The following is an 18240-nucleotide window of genomic DNA, read 5'->3' on the forward strand; positions in this document are numbered from 1 at the left end:
CCACCAACAGAGCTTTCTGTTGGTGGGGTCTGATCGCTCCCCCCCATGTTTATTTATTTCTTATCAATATTTTTGTTTGTGATTTAAAAAACAAACAAACCTGTTCCTTTAAACCCCTTCCCTCCCTCCCTCCCCCCAGCCAGCCAGCCAGCCAATCATGGCGATCAGCTCTCATAGGCTTCACCCTATGAGAGCCGATCGCTCTCTTGTCCCCCAGGGGGACAGCCGTGTCACACGGCTGTCCCCAGTGCAGCACTGCTGTTGATCGCAGCGCTGCACCATATAAATAGACGGCGATCACGCCGTCTAACAGTCTCCCGAGCGGCAATAGCGCTCGGGGACTGAAGGCGGGGCGGAGCTCCGCCCCCCAAGCAAGAGATGCGCGCGCAGCCTGCGCGCGATCTCCTGCAAAACAGAGCCCCAGGGCTTTACGCCAATTGGCGTTAGGCGGTCCTGAGGCTGCCGCCGCGGCCACGCCCATCGGCGTGACGCAGTCGGCAAGAGGTTAATCATCTCATTGTTTTTTTGTGGTGGTTGTTCTTTTACGTAAACTGCCATAAAGGCTGTAGTGTATCATCTACTACTTTGGAGTAGGGATGGTCATTGAGATGCAAATTTTATATGCAAATGTATTCCGCTTGAAAACTGACCTATTGAATGCCGCCTTGCCAGGATTCGATTGGTCAGTTTTCAAGCTGCATAAATTTGCATACAAAATTAGCATAATCCTGTATGAACTTGGAACAATTTGCATCTCATTGACCCGCCCTACTCTGGGACTCCAGGACAAGCACTGCTCCTATTGCTGGTGTAACTGCTTCTCTTTCCATTGGGGCTTATTGTAACCGTACTTTATTGAAACCTTTATAAAAACGGTCAAACTCCTATATAAGTGCTCAGCTTTGCACCAGAAGACACATCACTGATGCTCATAATGTATATTGCTGTTCTGGATAGAGCGAATGTCGAGTGAGTACTCTTCTTTTTTTTTTCCACCTCCTCTAGATATTTGTTCTCCTCATCCTGGCGGCAGCGGGGCTTGCCATTGGCCAGACTTTCTGGGAGGCCAACTTAGGCCCGGCTAACATTTCCTGGTACCTGTATGATGGGAACGAGTATCCTCCTTCGTATCGAGGATTCTTGGCTTTCTGGGGGTACATTATTGTCCTCAACACAATGGTGCCCATTTCTCTCTATGTGAGGTGAGTTCTGCCTAAGATACCTAAGCTAAGTATGACCTGAGTTTGGTGGTCGGGGGAAAGGCACCGCTTAAAACATTCCTGAAGTGAACCTGTATTAAAAAAAAAAAAAAGTTAGATACTCGCCTATGGAGAGGGAATGCTCTGGTTCTCATAGAGCCTTCCGGGTCCTCTCTCTCCGAGCCCTCAGTCCTCTGATGCCCCCGTGAAAGTCTGCACTGGACTCCCCAGAAGGCTCCATACTGTGCATGCATGAGCGCACACTGGCACATGTGACGTACTGACTCGCTCATCTTTGTATGTACTCTGGGATGCGAATACTTCTAAAGCCTTCATGGGGACTCCCAAATGCATATTCTCCCAGTTGGTCTAATAACATTCACAGGGGACCATGGATGGGCCGAGGGAACAGAGAGCAGACCGGGAAGGCTTTATATGGGATCCAGAGCCTTCCCTCTACTGAGTATCTATTTCAGGTTCACTTCAGTTTTGCTGGCAGAAGTTGTTGTGCTGTAAATTCTCAGAATGCTTTGACATCTCACTTCTGGCAGAAAATATAAAAACTGAAAGCAGAAGTCCTCTGTTGTTGTTTCACACTGCCCCCTAGTGACAAGTGGTCATAAATACACATACTGCAGTACTAATTAGAAGCAAGGAAATAAAACAAGTAAGAGAAAAATGTGCTAAAATAAATTGGCCTGGAGCACTTGCAAGCCTAAATAAACTGGCTGCCAGGGCTGGATTTACCAAAAGGCACTATAGGCACGTGCCTACAGGCTCCTGATGATGGAACAGCGGTTCACTCCCCTGACTGACCACCTCCCTCCCCCTTTACCTTCAGCCAGGGGCATCTCTAGCTACTTAATACTTGGGGAACCTCTAGCTACTTAAAGGAATACTTAAGTCAAAATAAAAAAATGATTTTTTTACTCACCTGGGGCATCCCTCAGCCCCCTGAAGCTGTATGGTGCCCTCGCAGCCTCGCTCCGATCCCCCTGTCCCCGCCGGCGGCTACTTCCGGGTTCGGCGTCAGCCGCCGACAGGCTGGGAACGCGAGTGATTCTCCACGTTCCCAGCCGCTATATCACCCTCTATGCTGCTATAGCGTATAACTCATAGAGGGTGATATAGCGGCTGGGAACGCGGAGAATCACTCGCGTTCCCAGCCTGTCGGCTGTCGCCGAACCCGGAAGTAGCCGCCGGCGGGGACAGGAGGATCGGAGCCAGGCTGCGAGGGCACCATACAGCTTCAGGGGGCTGAGGGATGCCCCAGGTGAGTAAAAATCTTTTTTTTTTATTTTGACTTAAGTATTCCTTTAATACTGAGGGTTCTTCTGGCTACCTAATGCTAAGGGACACCTGTAGCTACCCATGACAGGCAAGGGTTAGAGATGAGCGTAATGACGTAATTACGATTTCGCGAAATTTCGCGTAATTAGTGTAATTACGATTATGGCCGTAAGTACATAATCGTAATGAAGAAGGATTTCGTGAAATTTCGCGTAAGCGTAATTTTCGCATTACAGTGGGTATTACGAAATTAATGCGTATGGCCATGCTCCCAAGCGGAAAAGTTGATGCATGGATCAATGTTAGGTAGCCGCCGACTTTAAGGGTTAATAGCAAAGCCCCCTTAAATGCTAAGAGCCTCAGATTTGGAGAATATATTAAGGAGATCAGAAGGAATAAGAGGAAAAAAAATTTTTTCCAAAAGACCTTATAGTTTTTCAGAAAATCGATGTTAAAGTTTCAAAGGAAAAATGTATACATTTAAAAACCCGCCGACTTTAACGGTTAATAGCAAAGCCTGCTTAAAGTTTAGGAACACCAAATTCCCAGGGTATATTAAGGGGATCAGTGGGAATAAGCGGAAAACAATTTTTTTCAAAAAGACCTTATAGTTTTTGAGAAAATCGATTTTTAAGTTTCAAGGGGAAAAATGTCTTTCAAATGCGGAAAATGTCAGTTTTTTTTGCACAAGGTAACAATAGTGTATTATTTTCATAGATTCCCCCAAGTGGGAAGAGTTTTACTTACTTCGTTCTGAGTGTGGGAAATATAAAAAAAAAAAAAACGACGTGGGGTCCCCCCTCCCAGACCTCTTTAACCCCTTGTCCCCCATGCAGGCTGGGATAGCCAGAATGCGGAGCACCGGCCGCGTGGGGCTCCGCACCCTGACTATACCAGCCCGCATGGTCCATGGATTGGGCGGTCTCGGAAGGGGAGGGGCAGCCAAGCTTTCCCCTCCCCCTCCGAGCCCTTGTCCAATCCAAGGACAAGGGGCTCTTCTCCACCTCCGATGGGCGGTGGAGGTGGAGGCCGCGATTTCCTGGGGGGGGGGGTTTCATGGTGGCATCTGGGAGTCCCCTTTAAAAAGGGGTCCCCCAGATGCCCACCTCCCCTCCCAGGAGAAATGAGTATAGAGGTGCTTGTACCCCTTACCCATTTCCTTTAAGAGTTAAAAGTAAATAAACACACAAACACTTAGAAAAAGTATTTTAATTGAACAAAAAACATAACCACGAAAAAAGTCCTTTAATATTCTTAATTAACCATTAATACTTACCTGTCCCTTTAAATAAATGATCCCTCGCAATAGCCTCGGAAATGTTCTATCAGTTACAATGTAACAAAGTTATTACAATGTAACAACTTTGTTACATTGTAACTACGCCGCACCCGACGTCACTCGCCGCTCAGCCGCCGCATACACTTACGTGTCCGTGCAGGACGCTAAGTCCCCGCCAGCTCCCGCTGTCCACCCCGCCCACATCTGTCACCCACATGTGGGTGACATGTGGGTGAGGCGGGGAGGGCAGCGGGAGCCGGCGGGGACTTAGCGTCCTGCACGGACCCGACAGAGCTCTGAGCTATATAGCTCAGAGCTCTCTAAGCATCTTTGAATTTGGGCTCCAAGGAGCCCCATTGGTCCTTAGCAGACCAATGGGGTTCCTTCTGCACGGACGCGTAAGTGTATGCGGCGGCTGAGCGGCGAGTGACGTCGGGTGCGGCGTAGTTACATTGTAATAACTTTGTTACATTGTAACTGATAGAACATTTCCGAGGCTATTGCGAGGGATCATTTATTTAAAGGGACAGGTAAGTATTAATGGTTAATTAAGAATATTAAAGGACTTTTTTCGTGGTTATGTTTTTTGTTCAATTAAAATACTTTTTCTAAGTGTTTGTGTGTTTATTTACTTTTAACTCTTAAAGGAAATGGGTAAGGGGTACAAGTACCTCCTATACTCATTTCTCCTGGGAGGGGGGGTGGGCATCTGGGGGACCCCTTTTTAAAGGGGACTCCCAGATGCCACCATGAACCCCCCCCCCCCCCAGGAAATCGCGGCCTCCACCTCCACCGCCCATCGGAGGTGGAGAAGAGCCCCTTGTCCTTGGATTGGACAAGGGCTCGGAGGGGGAGGGGAAAGCTTGGCTGCCCCTCCCTTTCCGAGACCCCCCAATCCATGGACCATGCGGGCTGGTATAGTCAGGGTGCGGAGCCCCACGTGGCCGGTGCTCCGCATTCTGGCTATCCCAGCCTGCATGGGGGACAAGGGGTTAAAGAGGTCTGGGAGGGGGGACCCCACATGGTTTTTTTTTTTTATATTTCCCACACTCAGAACGAAGTAAGTAAAACTCTTACCACTTGGGGGAATCTATGAAAATAATACACTATTGTTACCTGTGCAAAAAAAACTGCCATTTTCCGCATTTGAAAGACATTTTCCCCTTGAAACTTAAAAATCGATTTTCTCAAAAACTATAAGGTCTTTTTGAGAAAAAAAAATGTTTCCTCTTATTCCCACTGATCCCCTTAATATACCCTAGGAATTTGGTGTTCCTAAACTTTAAGCAGGCTTTGCTATTAATCGTTAAAGTCGGCGGGTTTTTAAATGTATACATTTTTCCTTTGAAACTTTAACATTGATATTCTGAAAAACTATAAGGTCTTTTTGAAAAAAAAAATTTTCCTCTTATTCCTTCTGATCTCCTTAATATATGCTCCAAATTTGAGGCTCTTAGCATTTAAGGGGGCTTTGCTATTAACCCTTAAAGTCGGCGGCTTTTTTATATTATACGGGAGCGTTATGGTTTAACGCGAAATTACGGTATGGTTTAATGCGAAATTACGGTATGAACGAAACGCGAAATTACGCGTTGAAAATTACGCTTACGGTATTTTCAATTACGATTTTAATGGCAATTACGCTACCGTAATTTCGCATCGTAATCGCAAATTTCGCATGCGTAATTATAGTAACACGAAAATTACGAAAATTTCGGCTCAACTCTAGCAAGGGTCGTAAGGGAGAAGTGACAGTTGGGACAGTGAGCACACTTGCAGTCCAGTTTGGTGGGGGTTTGTAGGTCCATGGAGGGTGAAGTCTAGGGTGCCAGGACATCTGTGCCTATAGGCTCCGGTGAGGTAAATCCGGGCCTGCTGGCTGCTAAAGGGTTAAACAGGGTTTTCAATTATTTATTATTTTTTTGCATTTGGAGTTAGCAGCAAAATTTTAAGAGATAATTAGAACTGCAACCGGTATAGACACAAAATAATATAATACAGTATATTGTACACAGGTAGGTGACGTGCCTAGTCTTATAAAATGGGACATTAGTTATCAGAGCCTTATTTAAGTACACTTTCATAAAAAATACTTTTTAACGTTTTCTAGTGGAATCAGGTTTTTTTTTTATGCCACGAGGCCAGTTAAAGTTTTAAAAAAACCTTTATGTATATCTTTTCTCTGTTACAGTGTGGAAGTGATTCGCCTGGGTCAGAGTTACTTTATTAATTGGGATTTGCAGATGTACCATTCTGAGAAGGACACACCAGCCAAAGCCAGGACCACCACTCTGAACGAGCAGCTGGGGCAGATCCAGTACATCTTCTCCGACAAGACCGGAACCCTGACCCAGAACATCATGACCTTCAAAAAGTGCAATATCAACGGAGAGACCTACGGTGAGCTCACAGTGGTGCAGAATCTGGCACTGTATGTAGTTTGTTACCAGGAAGACCATGACCCCCCCCCCCCCCCACACACACACACATTGTACTGAATGGAAAATCCGTGCTGCGGCTCTGATAGTAGTACATATTGCAGAGCCGCCGCATTAGTTGGGCGCCGGGTGGTACGCCCATTGTCACTTGAACATGAACACCGCCCCCTGGGCCTAACAAGAAACATACCATCTAGTGAATTGTCTCCCCCCATGCCTAAAACTAACCACATTAAGAGATCCAATCAGCATTCTTTTTCTGCAGTTTTTCCTGGTTTCTAATAGTTGTGGGAGCCGCCATTTTCCTCCCTCCCCTTCCCTTTTCCCTTACTAATCCAGGGGAAGGTGTGACTTGTAATAAAGTGTGACTGTCTAAACCTTTAGAAGTACATTGTCCTTTTGTTTGCTCATTGCTACTGCTAATTACTTCAGTCCTAATCTGCCAGTTCTCTCTGCTCTTTCTCTGGACGGCAGGCCAGTGGAAATAGTCCAATAAAACCTGTAACAAACATTTTAAATGTAAAAAGGAGAGAAGATTTTATTCATTTTTTTGTAGTAGAAAAGAACCACATTGTTAGCATGCATTTTTAATGTGATACGGATATGCCTTGGCTGCTAAAAATGGTGCTTGGTTCACTTTAACCCTGCCACCCAAACGACGCCTAGTTGTAGCCATTAATTTCTATGTAGTAGTCAAGCCGCTACTCCCCGCATTGGGTGCCCAACTCATCGATAGTTGACTCCCAGCGCCAAAATGACATGATGGACCTACCCTGACTTCTTCAATTTCCCAGGAGATGCAGGAAGGCCTTGTTTGTTCTTGCCATGCTGGCCAATAAAATTGCTACGAGGACATTTTTTTTGTGCTTTTCAATATTAGTTTACTTAAAGGGAAGGTTCAGGGAGTGGGTAAAAAAAAATAAAAATCCATATCCACTTACCTGGGGCTTCCTCCAGCCCGTGGAAGGCAGGAGGTGCCCTCGCCGCCGCTCCGCAGGCTCCCGGTGGTCTCCGGTGGCCGACCCGACCTGGCCAGGCTGGCTGCCAGGTCGGGCTCTTCTGCGCGCCAACGACGGGCTCTTCTGCGTTTCACGCGGGTGCGCTGATGTCATCGGACGTCCTCCAGGCTGTACTGCGCTGTGCTGCGATGACATCAGTGCGCCCCCGTGAAGCGCAGATTGGAGCGCAGAAGAACCCGACCTGGCAGCCGGGCCTGGTCGGGTCGGCCACCAGAGACGACCGGGAGCCTTCGGAGCGGCGGCGAAGGCAACTCCTGCCTGCCACGGGCTGGAGGAAGCCCCAGGTAGGTAGATATGGATTTTTATTTTTTTTACCCACTCCCTGAACCTTCCCTTTAAAGGGGGAACTGAAGTAAGAGGTATACGGAGGCTGCCATATTTATTTCCTTTTAAGCAATACCAGTGGCCTAGCAGCCCTGCTGATCCTCTGCCTCTAATACTATTCGCCATAGCCCCTGAACAAGCATGCAGCAGGTCAGGTGTTTCAGACTTTAAAGTCAGATCTGACAAGACTAGCTGCATGCTTGTTTCTGGTGATATTCAGATACTACTGCAGAGAAATAGACCAGCAGGGCTGCCAGGCAACTGGTATTGATTAAAAGGAAATAAATATGGCAGCTTCCGTATACCTCTTACTTCAGTTCCCCTTTAAAAAATAATTGTGTGCTGTTGTTGGCGTCATATGGATGGATCTTGGTCTGCTGTCAGTTTCCTAAATCTGAACCTCTGATTTTTCAGGTGCACAGAGAGAGGCTGCAGCAGGGAAGTCTGTCTTCAGTGAGGTAAGTAGATTTATCATTTAGCTAAAGGAAACCTGTAGTGAAAAAGTTTGATACTTACCTTAGTAGCTGGAAGCCACTGAATGGTACAGAGGTTTCCTGGAACCTCCCACAGTCCCCTCTTCCAGCTCTGCTGCACCACTTAAAATGGGCCTGGTTTTTGACCTCACTTAATACAGTAGAATCCCTTTGTAGTAAACTCCAAGGGACTAGGCCAAGTGGTTTACTATATCAGAAATGGTCATATGCAAGCACATAAAGTTTACTATAGTACTGCGTCGTAATTCAGTCAGAAATTAGGAGTCCTTTTTTCTTTTCAATGCTTCAGCAAGTAAGCACAAATAGTGTTGTCAGCTAGATCAAAATGCACAGTGCTCAATATGCAGGCATTGACCAGTTGATGCAGGTAAAATACTGTTAGTGTGCTCCTCTGTCCACATTTCTGTGCAGTCTGGATGATACTGTTGCATTGCAGCCATGCACAAGCAAGTCACAGATGACAGGCAATTCCCTCAGTCTACATTTCTGTGCAGCCTGGATGATACTTTAGGCCTTGTTCACACTGCACGCGTTTCCAGACGCATTTTGGGAACGCGTGCAGGAGGCCGACACGCATGACATCAGTGCATAGAGTGCACTGTCTGATGTTCACACTGCATGCGTTCTGGACCAGTACGGTCTGGGAATGCATGCTGCACGCATTTTTTCCAAAAACGCGCGGCTGTCCCATTCACTTTCAGTGATGGGATCAGCCACGCAACGCACACAAACGCGGATGGCGTGCATTCGTACGCGTTGAGTTCCGAACGCACAGCCGTCCGCATTTGTAATGTGAACGGGGCCTTAGCGTTGCAGCCATGCACAAGCAAGTCACAGTTGACAGGCAATTCCCTCAGTTATCAGGCAGCAGCTTACACAAGAAGCTTAGGTCTCATTCAGCGGCCGGTGTCCAGCGTAGAGTGTAGATACCAAGCAGGCTACAAGTGGCTGCCAGCCCGCCCACCAACTAAGGCTCATGGGTGTCCATCTTGTCTATGAAGATGGTGCACTGCATGCCTTCTTTCCGGAATACCATAAGGACCCCAAAAAAAGGTTTACTATAACAGAAGTTCTATTATATCCGGGTTTATTATACCAGGAGTTACTCCCATACACTTTATATGGCACTTGGCCGGGGATTAGACATTTACCGTGGTTTACTATTCCCGAAGTTTTACTATATTAGAGTTTACTATAATAGTATTGTACTGTAATAGCAAAGAGCATTCCTTAGAACTTGCCTGCAGCACCATCTGTTGGTTAAACAGTAAACGACAGGGAGTTTCTGCAGCAGCATTCAGCTATTGTACATAGATAAGCAGATGCAGGAAGGGACGCATGTGTTATTATGGGGAAGCATTCAGGGCAGATCTGGTGGATTACCATATTTTTTTTCGTTTTATTCCTATAACTGCTACGTTTTATGGAATGGATGAGTTCCAGGGGCATAACTAAAGGGGAGCAGCCCCTGTGATCGCAGGGGGCCCCAGAGCTGTGCGCCCCCCAACTACTAACCTTCCCTTCCTCCGATACAGGGGACTATACTTCTGATCAGGTGTTTCTGTGGCTACACGTGTTATTAGTGTGAAACTCATGACGCCCACACTTGTTTCAAGGCTCTAAACCACATGGGACCCAAGTACATAGGGGATCTGTTGGAGCTATATGCCCCTCTACGCACCCTCCGCTCTGCTAATCAGGTGACTGGTTATTCCCAGGATCCATTTACAAACATTTGATGCTCTGGCCTTTTCCTATGCAGCTCCTACTCTATGGAACTCACTTCCACAGTCAGTACGAGAGGCTCCTTCTCTGGGCAGCTTTTAGAGAAGGCTAAAAACCCACCTCTTCTCCCGAGCCTCGGAGACTGCAGAACGCAGGTCACCGCGCTCTGGGTCCCCAGGGAGGAAAGCGCTACAAAAATATTATTAGGCTGGGAGCACACTAGGCAGAAACGGTAGCGTAGTGGAAAACGCAGCAAAAACGCTCATAATGCAAGTCAATGGACCCCATGAAAAACCGCAAATGCCTGCATTCTGCAATGTGCGTTTTTAAAAATGCCGATTGTGTTGCATATTTATCAAAAACGCGCATCATGAAAGTCAATGGTGATGCAGAGGTATTGCATCTTAATGCGTTTTGTATGCGTTTTATATGCGTTTAAAAAAAATGTATGCATTTCTGCTTCCTGTTGACTACCTAGTGATTTGCATAAAATGCATAAAAAAAGCATGCAAAACGAATACAAAACGCATATGCGATTTGTATATGTGAACCGCAAACGCATTAAAACGCACACAAAATGCAAGAAAAACGCATGTGCGGGACAAAAAACGCCAAACGCATTAAAAACACACAAACGCATGTGCAGCAAAACCCTACGTTTCCCGCACTGCCTGGTGCAGGCATGGGCAAATTTGGCCCTCCAGCTGTTAAGGAACTACAAGTCCGACAATGCATTTGCCCTTATGAGTCATGACTGTGGCTGTAAGACTCCTGCAATGCATTGTGGGACTTGTAGTTCCTTAACAGCTGAAGGGACAAGTTTGCCCATGCCTGGCCTAGTGTGTTCCCGGCTTTATTATGACCCTTGTGAGACGGGCCCCAAGGCCAAGAAGGGCACCAAGGCGAGGCATGGGAAGGGGTGTGAACACTGGTGGGAGGCCATCAAAGTTTCGCTGAGGTGCCCCATGAATTGTAGTTAAGACACTGGTGATTTCAGCTGTGGCTCATCACGTGATCTCTTCTTTCCTTTGCAGCTGGTGGACTTTGGCTGGAATCCGCTAGCAGACCCCAAGTTTACATTTAATGATCCTTACTTGATAGAACAGATCCAGTCTGGGCAAGACCCGGATGTCCGGCTCTTCTTCAAGCTGCTCGCTCTGTGCCACACGGTCATGGTGGAGAAGACCGAGGGTAAGTGCTTATGTGCTAACTGTGTAATAACACTGTTAAAAGTTGTAATGTCTCCCCTCTCTATTGCTTTATAAAAAAAAATGTTTGTTAGTAATAATGTGAAGACATTCAGTTTTGACCACCAACTATGCTTTAAAGAGGAGCTGTTGTACTATCTCAGAAAAAAAACACATATAAGTAGATAAATACTTGCTCTACTTAAATAACATATGTATTGCACTGTCCACGTTTTGATTTTAGTGATTTTTCTACAGTAAAAAAAAAGAGAAAAACCTTTTTAACATTTCCCACTTTAAGTGTTGGCATCAGGATTGGCTGCAAAATACCATTTCCTCCCTTAGTCTCCTCTGCCTGATTTGCCTGCCCTTCACTAAATAGCAATCAACCACTGTGCTTCAAATGGGACGTTTATAGTATTCAGGGGATCGCAGCAATGAAAGGGCCACTCCACCCCGGACAGATTATAGCAATAGACCATTGTGCCTCATGTCTCTACTCACTATCAATATACTGGCAGACAACCCTGCAAAACACAATTCACAATCTGCACATAGTGCCAAGTATTGTTGGAGAAATTCCACAAATAGCACCCAGTGCTGCACTCTTGGGGGTAGTGCCACCACCACGGGAAGGTTAAGAAACACAGGTTCCCCCTTGTGCATCCACTCACCAAAAGCGTGTCTTGTTTCAATGCATATCAGATAAGTCAGCCAAGGATATCCATTCCAGCATTGCAGGTTAAAGAACTCTAATGGAAAACGCCAGGGACTGTGTGACAGGGGTATACTCTGGCCGCGGAACACAGACCAGCACGTTGCCTTCAATCCACCCGGCTTCCATGTCTGACGTCCATGTACGCCTCTGATTCCGCCCTACGCGTTTCGTCACACTGTGACTCATTCAGGGGCTGGCCCTACGCGTTTCGTCACACTGTGACTCATTCAGGGGCTGGCTCAGTATTAGAGCCTCTGGTGTGATGGCAGGGAGTCCTGAGGAAACACTTCAGAATTTGGGTGTAATGAATAGATTCGCAACTTCACCTTGCTGAGATGGTCTGTATTGCAGGACAACAGTCAAAGGGTGCGTACACACATCCAATTTTGATTGGCCAATGACTGGTCATTTTTACCTCTTCCATGTAGTACGAGGGCTAATGGGTTTTGAACAGGGATGCTCGGATAGTACTTTTTAAAATCCGAATTGATCCGAATCTGGATATCCAGATATCCGGTTCGGATATCCAAATCCGACCTTTTAGATATCCGCATGAATGCGGATATCCGGAGACGCATTATCCGCAGATATCCAACCTATTCAGATATTCGGATAGACAAACCAGAAGTGCCTTTTAAAATACTTTAAAAATGTTTTTACGTTTTTAACCTTCAAAAACACCTCCCCTCCTCCTCTCCTCCCTCTGCTCCCTCCCTCCTCTCCTCCTCCTCCCTCCTCTCCTCCCCCTCCTCTCCTCCCCCTCCTCCTCCTCCCTCTCCCCCCTCTCCTCCTCCTTATTTCTACTTGGAGCATTCAGAGATTCAGATGAAAGAACTTTATTATTTCAATGAAACCTAAAGAGAAAAGGTGCAGAAATATTTACATGCATCACGGAAAACTAAGATGAAAAACTATGAAAGTGAGAAACCACTATCTCAGTACCGGTCAGAGTCCAAATTACGTAGACAGAGTTTTTAGTCTGGGAGTCTCTCTCACAAATCTCCATTACAATTATGTTTGACCTTGGTTGTTTCTAAGCGCTTTAGTTGGGCCTCCTGAAGTGACTTGAATTTCTGTTTCATTACAGGAGGTGACTTGTGCTACCAAGCGGCTTCCCCAGATGAAGGGGCTCTGGTGACCGCGGCAAGGAACTTTGGTTTTGTGTTCCTTTCGAGAACTCAGAGCACCATCACCATCAGTGAGCTGGAGAAGGAAGTCACATATGATGTCCTTGCAATTCTTGACTTCAACAGTGATCGGAAGCGCATGTCGATCATAGGTGAGACACTCTTCTGTGACAGAAGGTTTTTTTTTTCTATAGGTTTGATTAAAGGGCACCTGTTACAGGACAATATTTACAATGGTGCAGAGAGTGTTCATCACTTTCCTGTAGGATGCTTATGCACTGCATGTTATGTTTTTATGGAGGGTCCGGGGACGAGGGATATTATCTGGGTGGTGTTAATAGTATTGGCCTTAAACAAAGGCCAACCACCCACCCCCTCAAGAAATGCAGCTAGATTTTGTGGCCCTCCTAAGGGTGGCCATACATTTAGCAATGACAGGCAGATTCGACCAAGAGAGAGAGAGAGATCTGTCAACTGCCCATACATCGCAGGGCTATTCCTGATTGATTTCAGAATGAAATCTTGCAGGAATCGGCCTAGTGAATCCACCTCATTAACTCTCCACCCCGGTGTTCCCCCTAGTGTAAAATGTGCCCGCCCACAATGAATACTGTGCCTGTCAGTGTCTGGCTAAGGCTCCGCCCTCTTGCTCATGTACATGTGCTCCATGTCGTTGCCAATGTAATGTGGGCACATGTGTGATGTCACACGCCCGTGTTACGCCGGGAAACCACGTGGGACACTTATGTGTGAGGTGCACAGATGGAGCCAGCAGCAGACTCCAACACATATTTTACACCTAGGGGGGCAGCACTGGAGGTTCTGTTACGTATGTTGCTCCTCTCGATATCACATGCCGTTACCACCACATACCCGCTGGAGCGCGTCAGCTCAACATCTTGCAGTATGTCCAAAACATACATGCCACCAATTTCACCCTGGGCATGCTCTTATCGGAACAGATTTTCATCTGATTTCATTATAATCAGCGGCGTATCTAGAAATCACTGGGCCCACCTGCAAAACTGTGCATGGGGCCCCCCCTCAACTGTCGTTGCTGAAGGAGGGAGCACTGATGGTAGCCTGTGGTGAGGGAGGGGGGTATCGGGCCCCCCTCCCCGCTGCTGTTTGTTCCTTCTCCCCCTACCTGTGCTGCACCCCCTCCTTCATCTAAGAATGGCCCTGGAGGAAGCCAGGGACCTCCCCTTAGGCTTCTCCTCCTATGGCCCCCCTGCGGATGCATCCCTTGCGGGCGCTATTGTTGCGCCCCTGAATATAATCATCAAATCAGATGGTCGATCGGCCGTCAAGTTGCCTGATGTATGGCCATCTTAAAGGGAACCTAAACTGAGAAGAATATGGATTTTTCCTTTTAAAATAATACCAGTTGCCTGACTCTCCTGCTGATCCTGTGTCTCTAATACTTTTAGCCACAGCCCCTGAACAAGCATTCAGATCAGGAGCTCTGACTGAAGTCAGACTGGATTAGCTGCATGCGTGTTTTAGGTGTGTGATTCAGCCACTACTGCAGCCAAAGAGATCAGCAGGACTGCCAGGCAACTGGTATTGCTTACAAGGAAACATCCATATCCCTCTCAGGTTCCCTTTAAGAAGTGCAACTAGACACAACAGTATCCCTGACAAGCTTCATTGTTTGTATGCATCATTGTCTATTAATTACTTACTTTAGAGTTAGTCTGTTAACTGTTTACTGTCTTGTGTCTTCAGTGCGAGAACCCAGCGGTAAGATCAGGCTTTACTGCAAGGGGGCCGATACTGTCATCTATGAACGCCTGCATCCTAATAACCCAAAGAAAGATGAGACTCAAGAGGCTCTGGATGTGAGTATGAGTGATGGGGTACCAGTTTCTAAAGGCCCACTCCAGACATCAGCACCCCTTCCCCCAATATTCTAATCATGTGTAGCTAAGGGCCGGTTCACTGCTGGTGTCTCGTTCCATTCCAACACATTAAGGGGTTGATTCACTATAACAAATAGCATGCCTTTTCAGAGTTGACATGCCTTTTCAGAGTTGGCATGCGGTTTCAGAGTTGACATGCCTTATCAGAGTAGCATAGCGAGCGCTACGAACTTATGCCTGGTAATTGGCAATGACGAGAGCTTCACTCGTCCTGCCCTGAGCCCCTGCGGGTCCAATCACGTTAAAGGACATTATCCACGCATTTTGATTGGCCCATTAGGCTGCCTGTCAAGTTTCCTGTCAAGTGACAGGCAGCCTATTGGGCCAATCAAAGTGCGGGAATAATTGGGCTTGCAGGGGCTCAGGGCAGGACGAGTGGAGCTCTCGTCATTGCCAATTAGCAGGCATAAGTTCATAGCGCTCGCTATGCTACTCTGATAAGGGGTGTTAACTCTGAAAAGGTGTGTCAACTCTGATAAGGCATGTTAACTCTGATAAGGCACGCTATTTGTTATAGTGAATCAACCCCTAAGTGTAAAAGGGCCCTTATTGGCAAGAGTGCGAGTTTATCCTTCTAATACTGCTTATTTCTTTATTAAGGCTCTATAATCCATTCCTAATTGCCTCATCACCAGGTGTTTGCCAACGAGACCCTGAGGACGCTGTGCCTGTCCTACCGGGACATCAGTGACGAAGAGTACAAGATGTGGGACAAGAAGTACCAAGCTGCCAGCGTAGCCATGACCGACAGGGATGCGGCTCTGGATCAAATCTACGAAGAGATTGAAACTAACCTAATGGTGGGTGCATGAGAAGAATCCACACAATACAGGGAGCTGTGCTCATCCTGCTTATTGTATAGGATTGTAAAGGGGGATGCAGTGCTACAAATGTGCAGTACATATGCATCAAACATTAGTAGCTAAGTCATGAGAGGCAGAGCAGTCAGACCAGTGAAACCACACCTGACCAAATTTCTGAGGGCGTTTGGTGGTGACATCTTTAGTCATGCCAGTTGATCTGTATGGAATGTGAGAGTTCGATGCACAGATACTGCTTGTTTGGCAGTTGGAAAAAGCCGTTATTTCCCACAATGCAACAAGGTTCACGGACAGAAACCTGCCAGGACCATGGTCATGATATCACACTGTGGGAGGGGTTTCACCAAAATATCAGCCATACAGACCCCCCTGATGATCTATTCGAGAAAAGGTAACGGGAAATGGGAAAGGTGGTATCAGCTACTGATTGGGATGAAGTTCAATCCTGGGTTAAAGTTCCTCTTTAATTAGCGGCAACCGGGCACCCAAGCAGAAGCTCGGGCACACAGTAAAATTTAACAAAAATAGTCCTGTCAGGTGCAGCTCTGTGGAATGTTTGGATACTGAGAGTTCCGAAAACAGTACAAAATATGCCTGCTCTCCCAGAATGCTCTGGGAGAGAGATTTCTGCATAGCTAAACAGCATAGGCTAAGCATCACTGGGAGGGTGGGGTTACATACAATATAAAATTATTTATATACATATATATCCGCAGAAAATTTTCTGGGGGGAGGTGGGGGCAAAAAAGGGTGGGGCAAGCCACGCGGTGCGACGAAACATGGGTGGAAAGTACATGCGCTGCACCAAAAAAAATGAGGTTATAAGTGTGCTGCGACAAAAAATGGGCATGGCCATGGACCAGGATGTGGGTGTGGTCACGGGTGGAGCCAAATTTACATGAACTTAGCAATGGTAGGACATTAGACTAGAACTATGGTAGGGATTAGATTGTGAGTACCTTCGACACAGGTGCCCCCCAGTTTAGGTAGTGACAGTGACCCCCCATGTTTAGTGACAGGGACCCCCCTCCCCAGTTTAGGTAGTGACAGGTTCCCCCCAGTTTAGGTAGTGACAGGTGCCCCCCCAGATTAGGTAGGGACAGGTGCTCCCTAGTTTAGGTTGTGACAGATCCACGGGGGTACCGTGCGCCCGCTCTCACCGGTCGCCGGCTGATTCTGAGGTCTGACGCTGGCTGCTGAGATGTGCCCCTATGTGGGGACGCCCGTGTGTGTGTGTGTATATATATATATATATATATATATATATATATATATATGTATGTATATATATGTGTGTGTGTGTGCATGTTGTTTCTAACCCTGAAACCAGGTGAATTACAGTAAAAGTGGGTATGCTGAATAATTTACTGCATTCTGCTATATATCACTACAGGGCCTCTTTAATTTTATAATATATTGTAATGGGTATAAAGTGAAGCTTTGGGAGAAGGCCTGTACACTTGGTTGTTACATAAATACATTTACTATTATGATTTCTGTTTTCCAGCTCCTGGGGGCCACTGCCATTGAAGACAAGCTACAAGATGGGGTCCCTCGTACCATCGAAACACTTGCCAAAGCAGACATAAAGATCTGGGTACTGACAGGAGACAAAAAGGGTAAGACTAGTATTTCCCAGGCTACTGATTTTTGATTATAGGATATTAACGGAAACCTAATTTACTGTGAAGACTAAAGCTGTGTACACATTTTACATTACTGGCCATCCCCTTTGGTCATAGTGGTCAGAAGTGTCATTTTCACAAGCCGGAAACCATCTACACAGCCCTTCTGTGACTTTTTGTAGTCTGGGTACTTTAGTCTGCAGGTAGAAGTTAAGCAAACACCTGCCATATATACTCGCATATAAGCCGAGGTACCCACTTTACTCGAAAACCAGGAAAAAGTGATTGACTTGCGTATAAGCCCCCTACCCAATATAGCCTCCTCCACAGTAGCCAGATGTTCCCTCAGTATAAGTCATCCCCCCTCCCCATAGCCAGATGTGCCCCAAGATCATACAGCTGTGTCTCAAGAAGCCACTAGATGGCGTCCTAGATATGAGACACAGTGATTGCCACATAGGAAGGATCCCCGATCATTGCACCGCTGACACATTGTTGGCATGCTCCCCTCCACAAGCCGGGGACACAGGTAGTCTTGAGCAGCGCACTCTGCACACCATGTTGCAGGGATGGGGGTGCCCGAACACAGCAGGGTGCAAGCTGGCAAGAGTAGGATCACTAGTGCACAATCCATAAACTCCTCTGCCAGTAACAAAACCTGCTCCACCATCCGTTCTGCTCCACCGACTCGCATATAAGCCGAGGGGGTCACTTTTCAGCACATTTTTTTATGCTGAAAAATTATGCTTATACGTGATATATACAGTATAACTACAAACACGTATTTCTGAAGACTAGTGTGTAAACAATGCAGAGGAATGTCTATTGTTAGTGCAGTGGGTAGCATGGTGGCATAGTGGATACCACTCTTGCCTTGCAGTGCTGATTCCCTGGTTCGAATCCCAGCCAGTGCAACATCTTCAAGGAGGTTTGTATGTTCTCCCCGTGTCTACGTGGGTTTCCTCTGGGCACTCCAGTTTCCTCCCACATCCCAAAAACATACAGATATGTTAATTGGTTTCCCCCTAAAAATTGGCCCTAGACTAGAAAGGACACCTGACTATGCTAGGGA

At 46.7% G+C, this 18240-nt stretch overlaps 1 protein-coding gene across 2 annotated transcripts in view; it reads left to right on the forward strand.

The window, feature by feature from the left end:
* The window catches only part of LOC137530260 (phospholipid-transporting ATPase IC-like), a 173726-nt gene that overhangs the window by 124675 nt on the left and 30811 nt on the right, over positions 1–18240 (forward strand). For both annotated transcript variants that reach the window (XM_068251295.1, XM_068251296.1), the window contains exons 12-19: positions 1006–1202; positions 5960–6168; positions 7964–8007; positions 10803–10959; positions 12761–12952; positions 14529–14641; positions 15358–15522; positions 17051–17162. In XM_068251295.1, coding sequence (XP_068107396.1) covers positions 1006–1202; positions 5960–6168; positions 7964–8007; positions 10803–10959; positions 12761–12952; positions 14529–14641; positions 15358–15522; positions 17051–17162 — 1189 coding nt within the window. The remainder of the gene's footprint in view (positions 1–1005; positions 1203–5959; positions 6169–7963; positions 8008–10802; positions 10960–12760; positions 12953–14528; positions 14642–15357; positions 15523–17050; positions 17163–18240) is intronic.

The sequence above is a fragment of the Hyperolius riggenbachi genome, chromosome 1, assembly GCF_040937935.1.
Source record: "Hyperolius riggenbachi isolate aHypRig1 chromosome 1, aHypRig1.pri, whole genome shotgun sequence".
Classification (NCBI taxonomy): Eukaryota; Metazoa; Chordata; class Amphibia; order Anura; family Hyperoliidae; genus Hyperolius; species Hyperolius riggenbachi.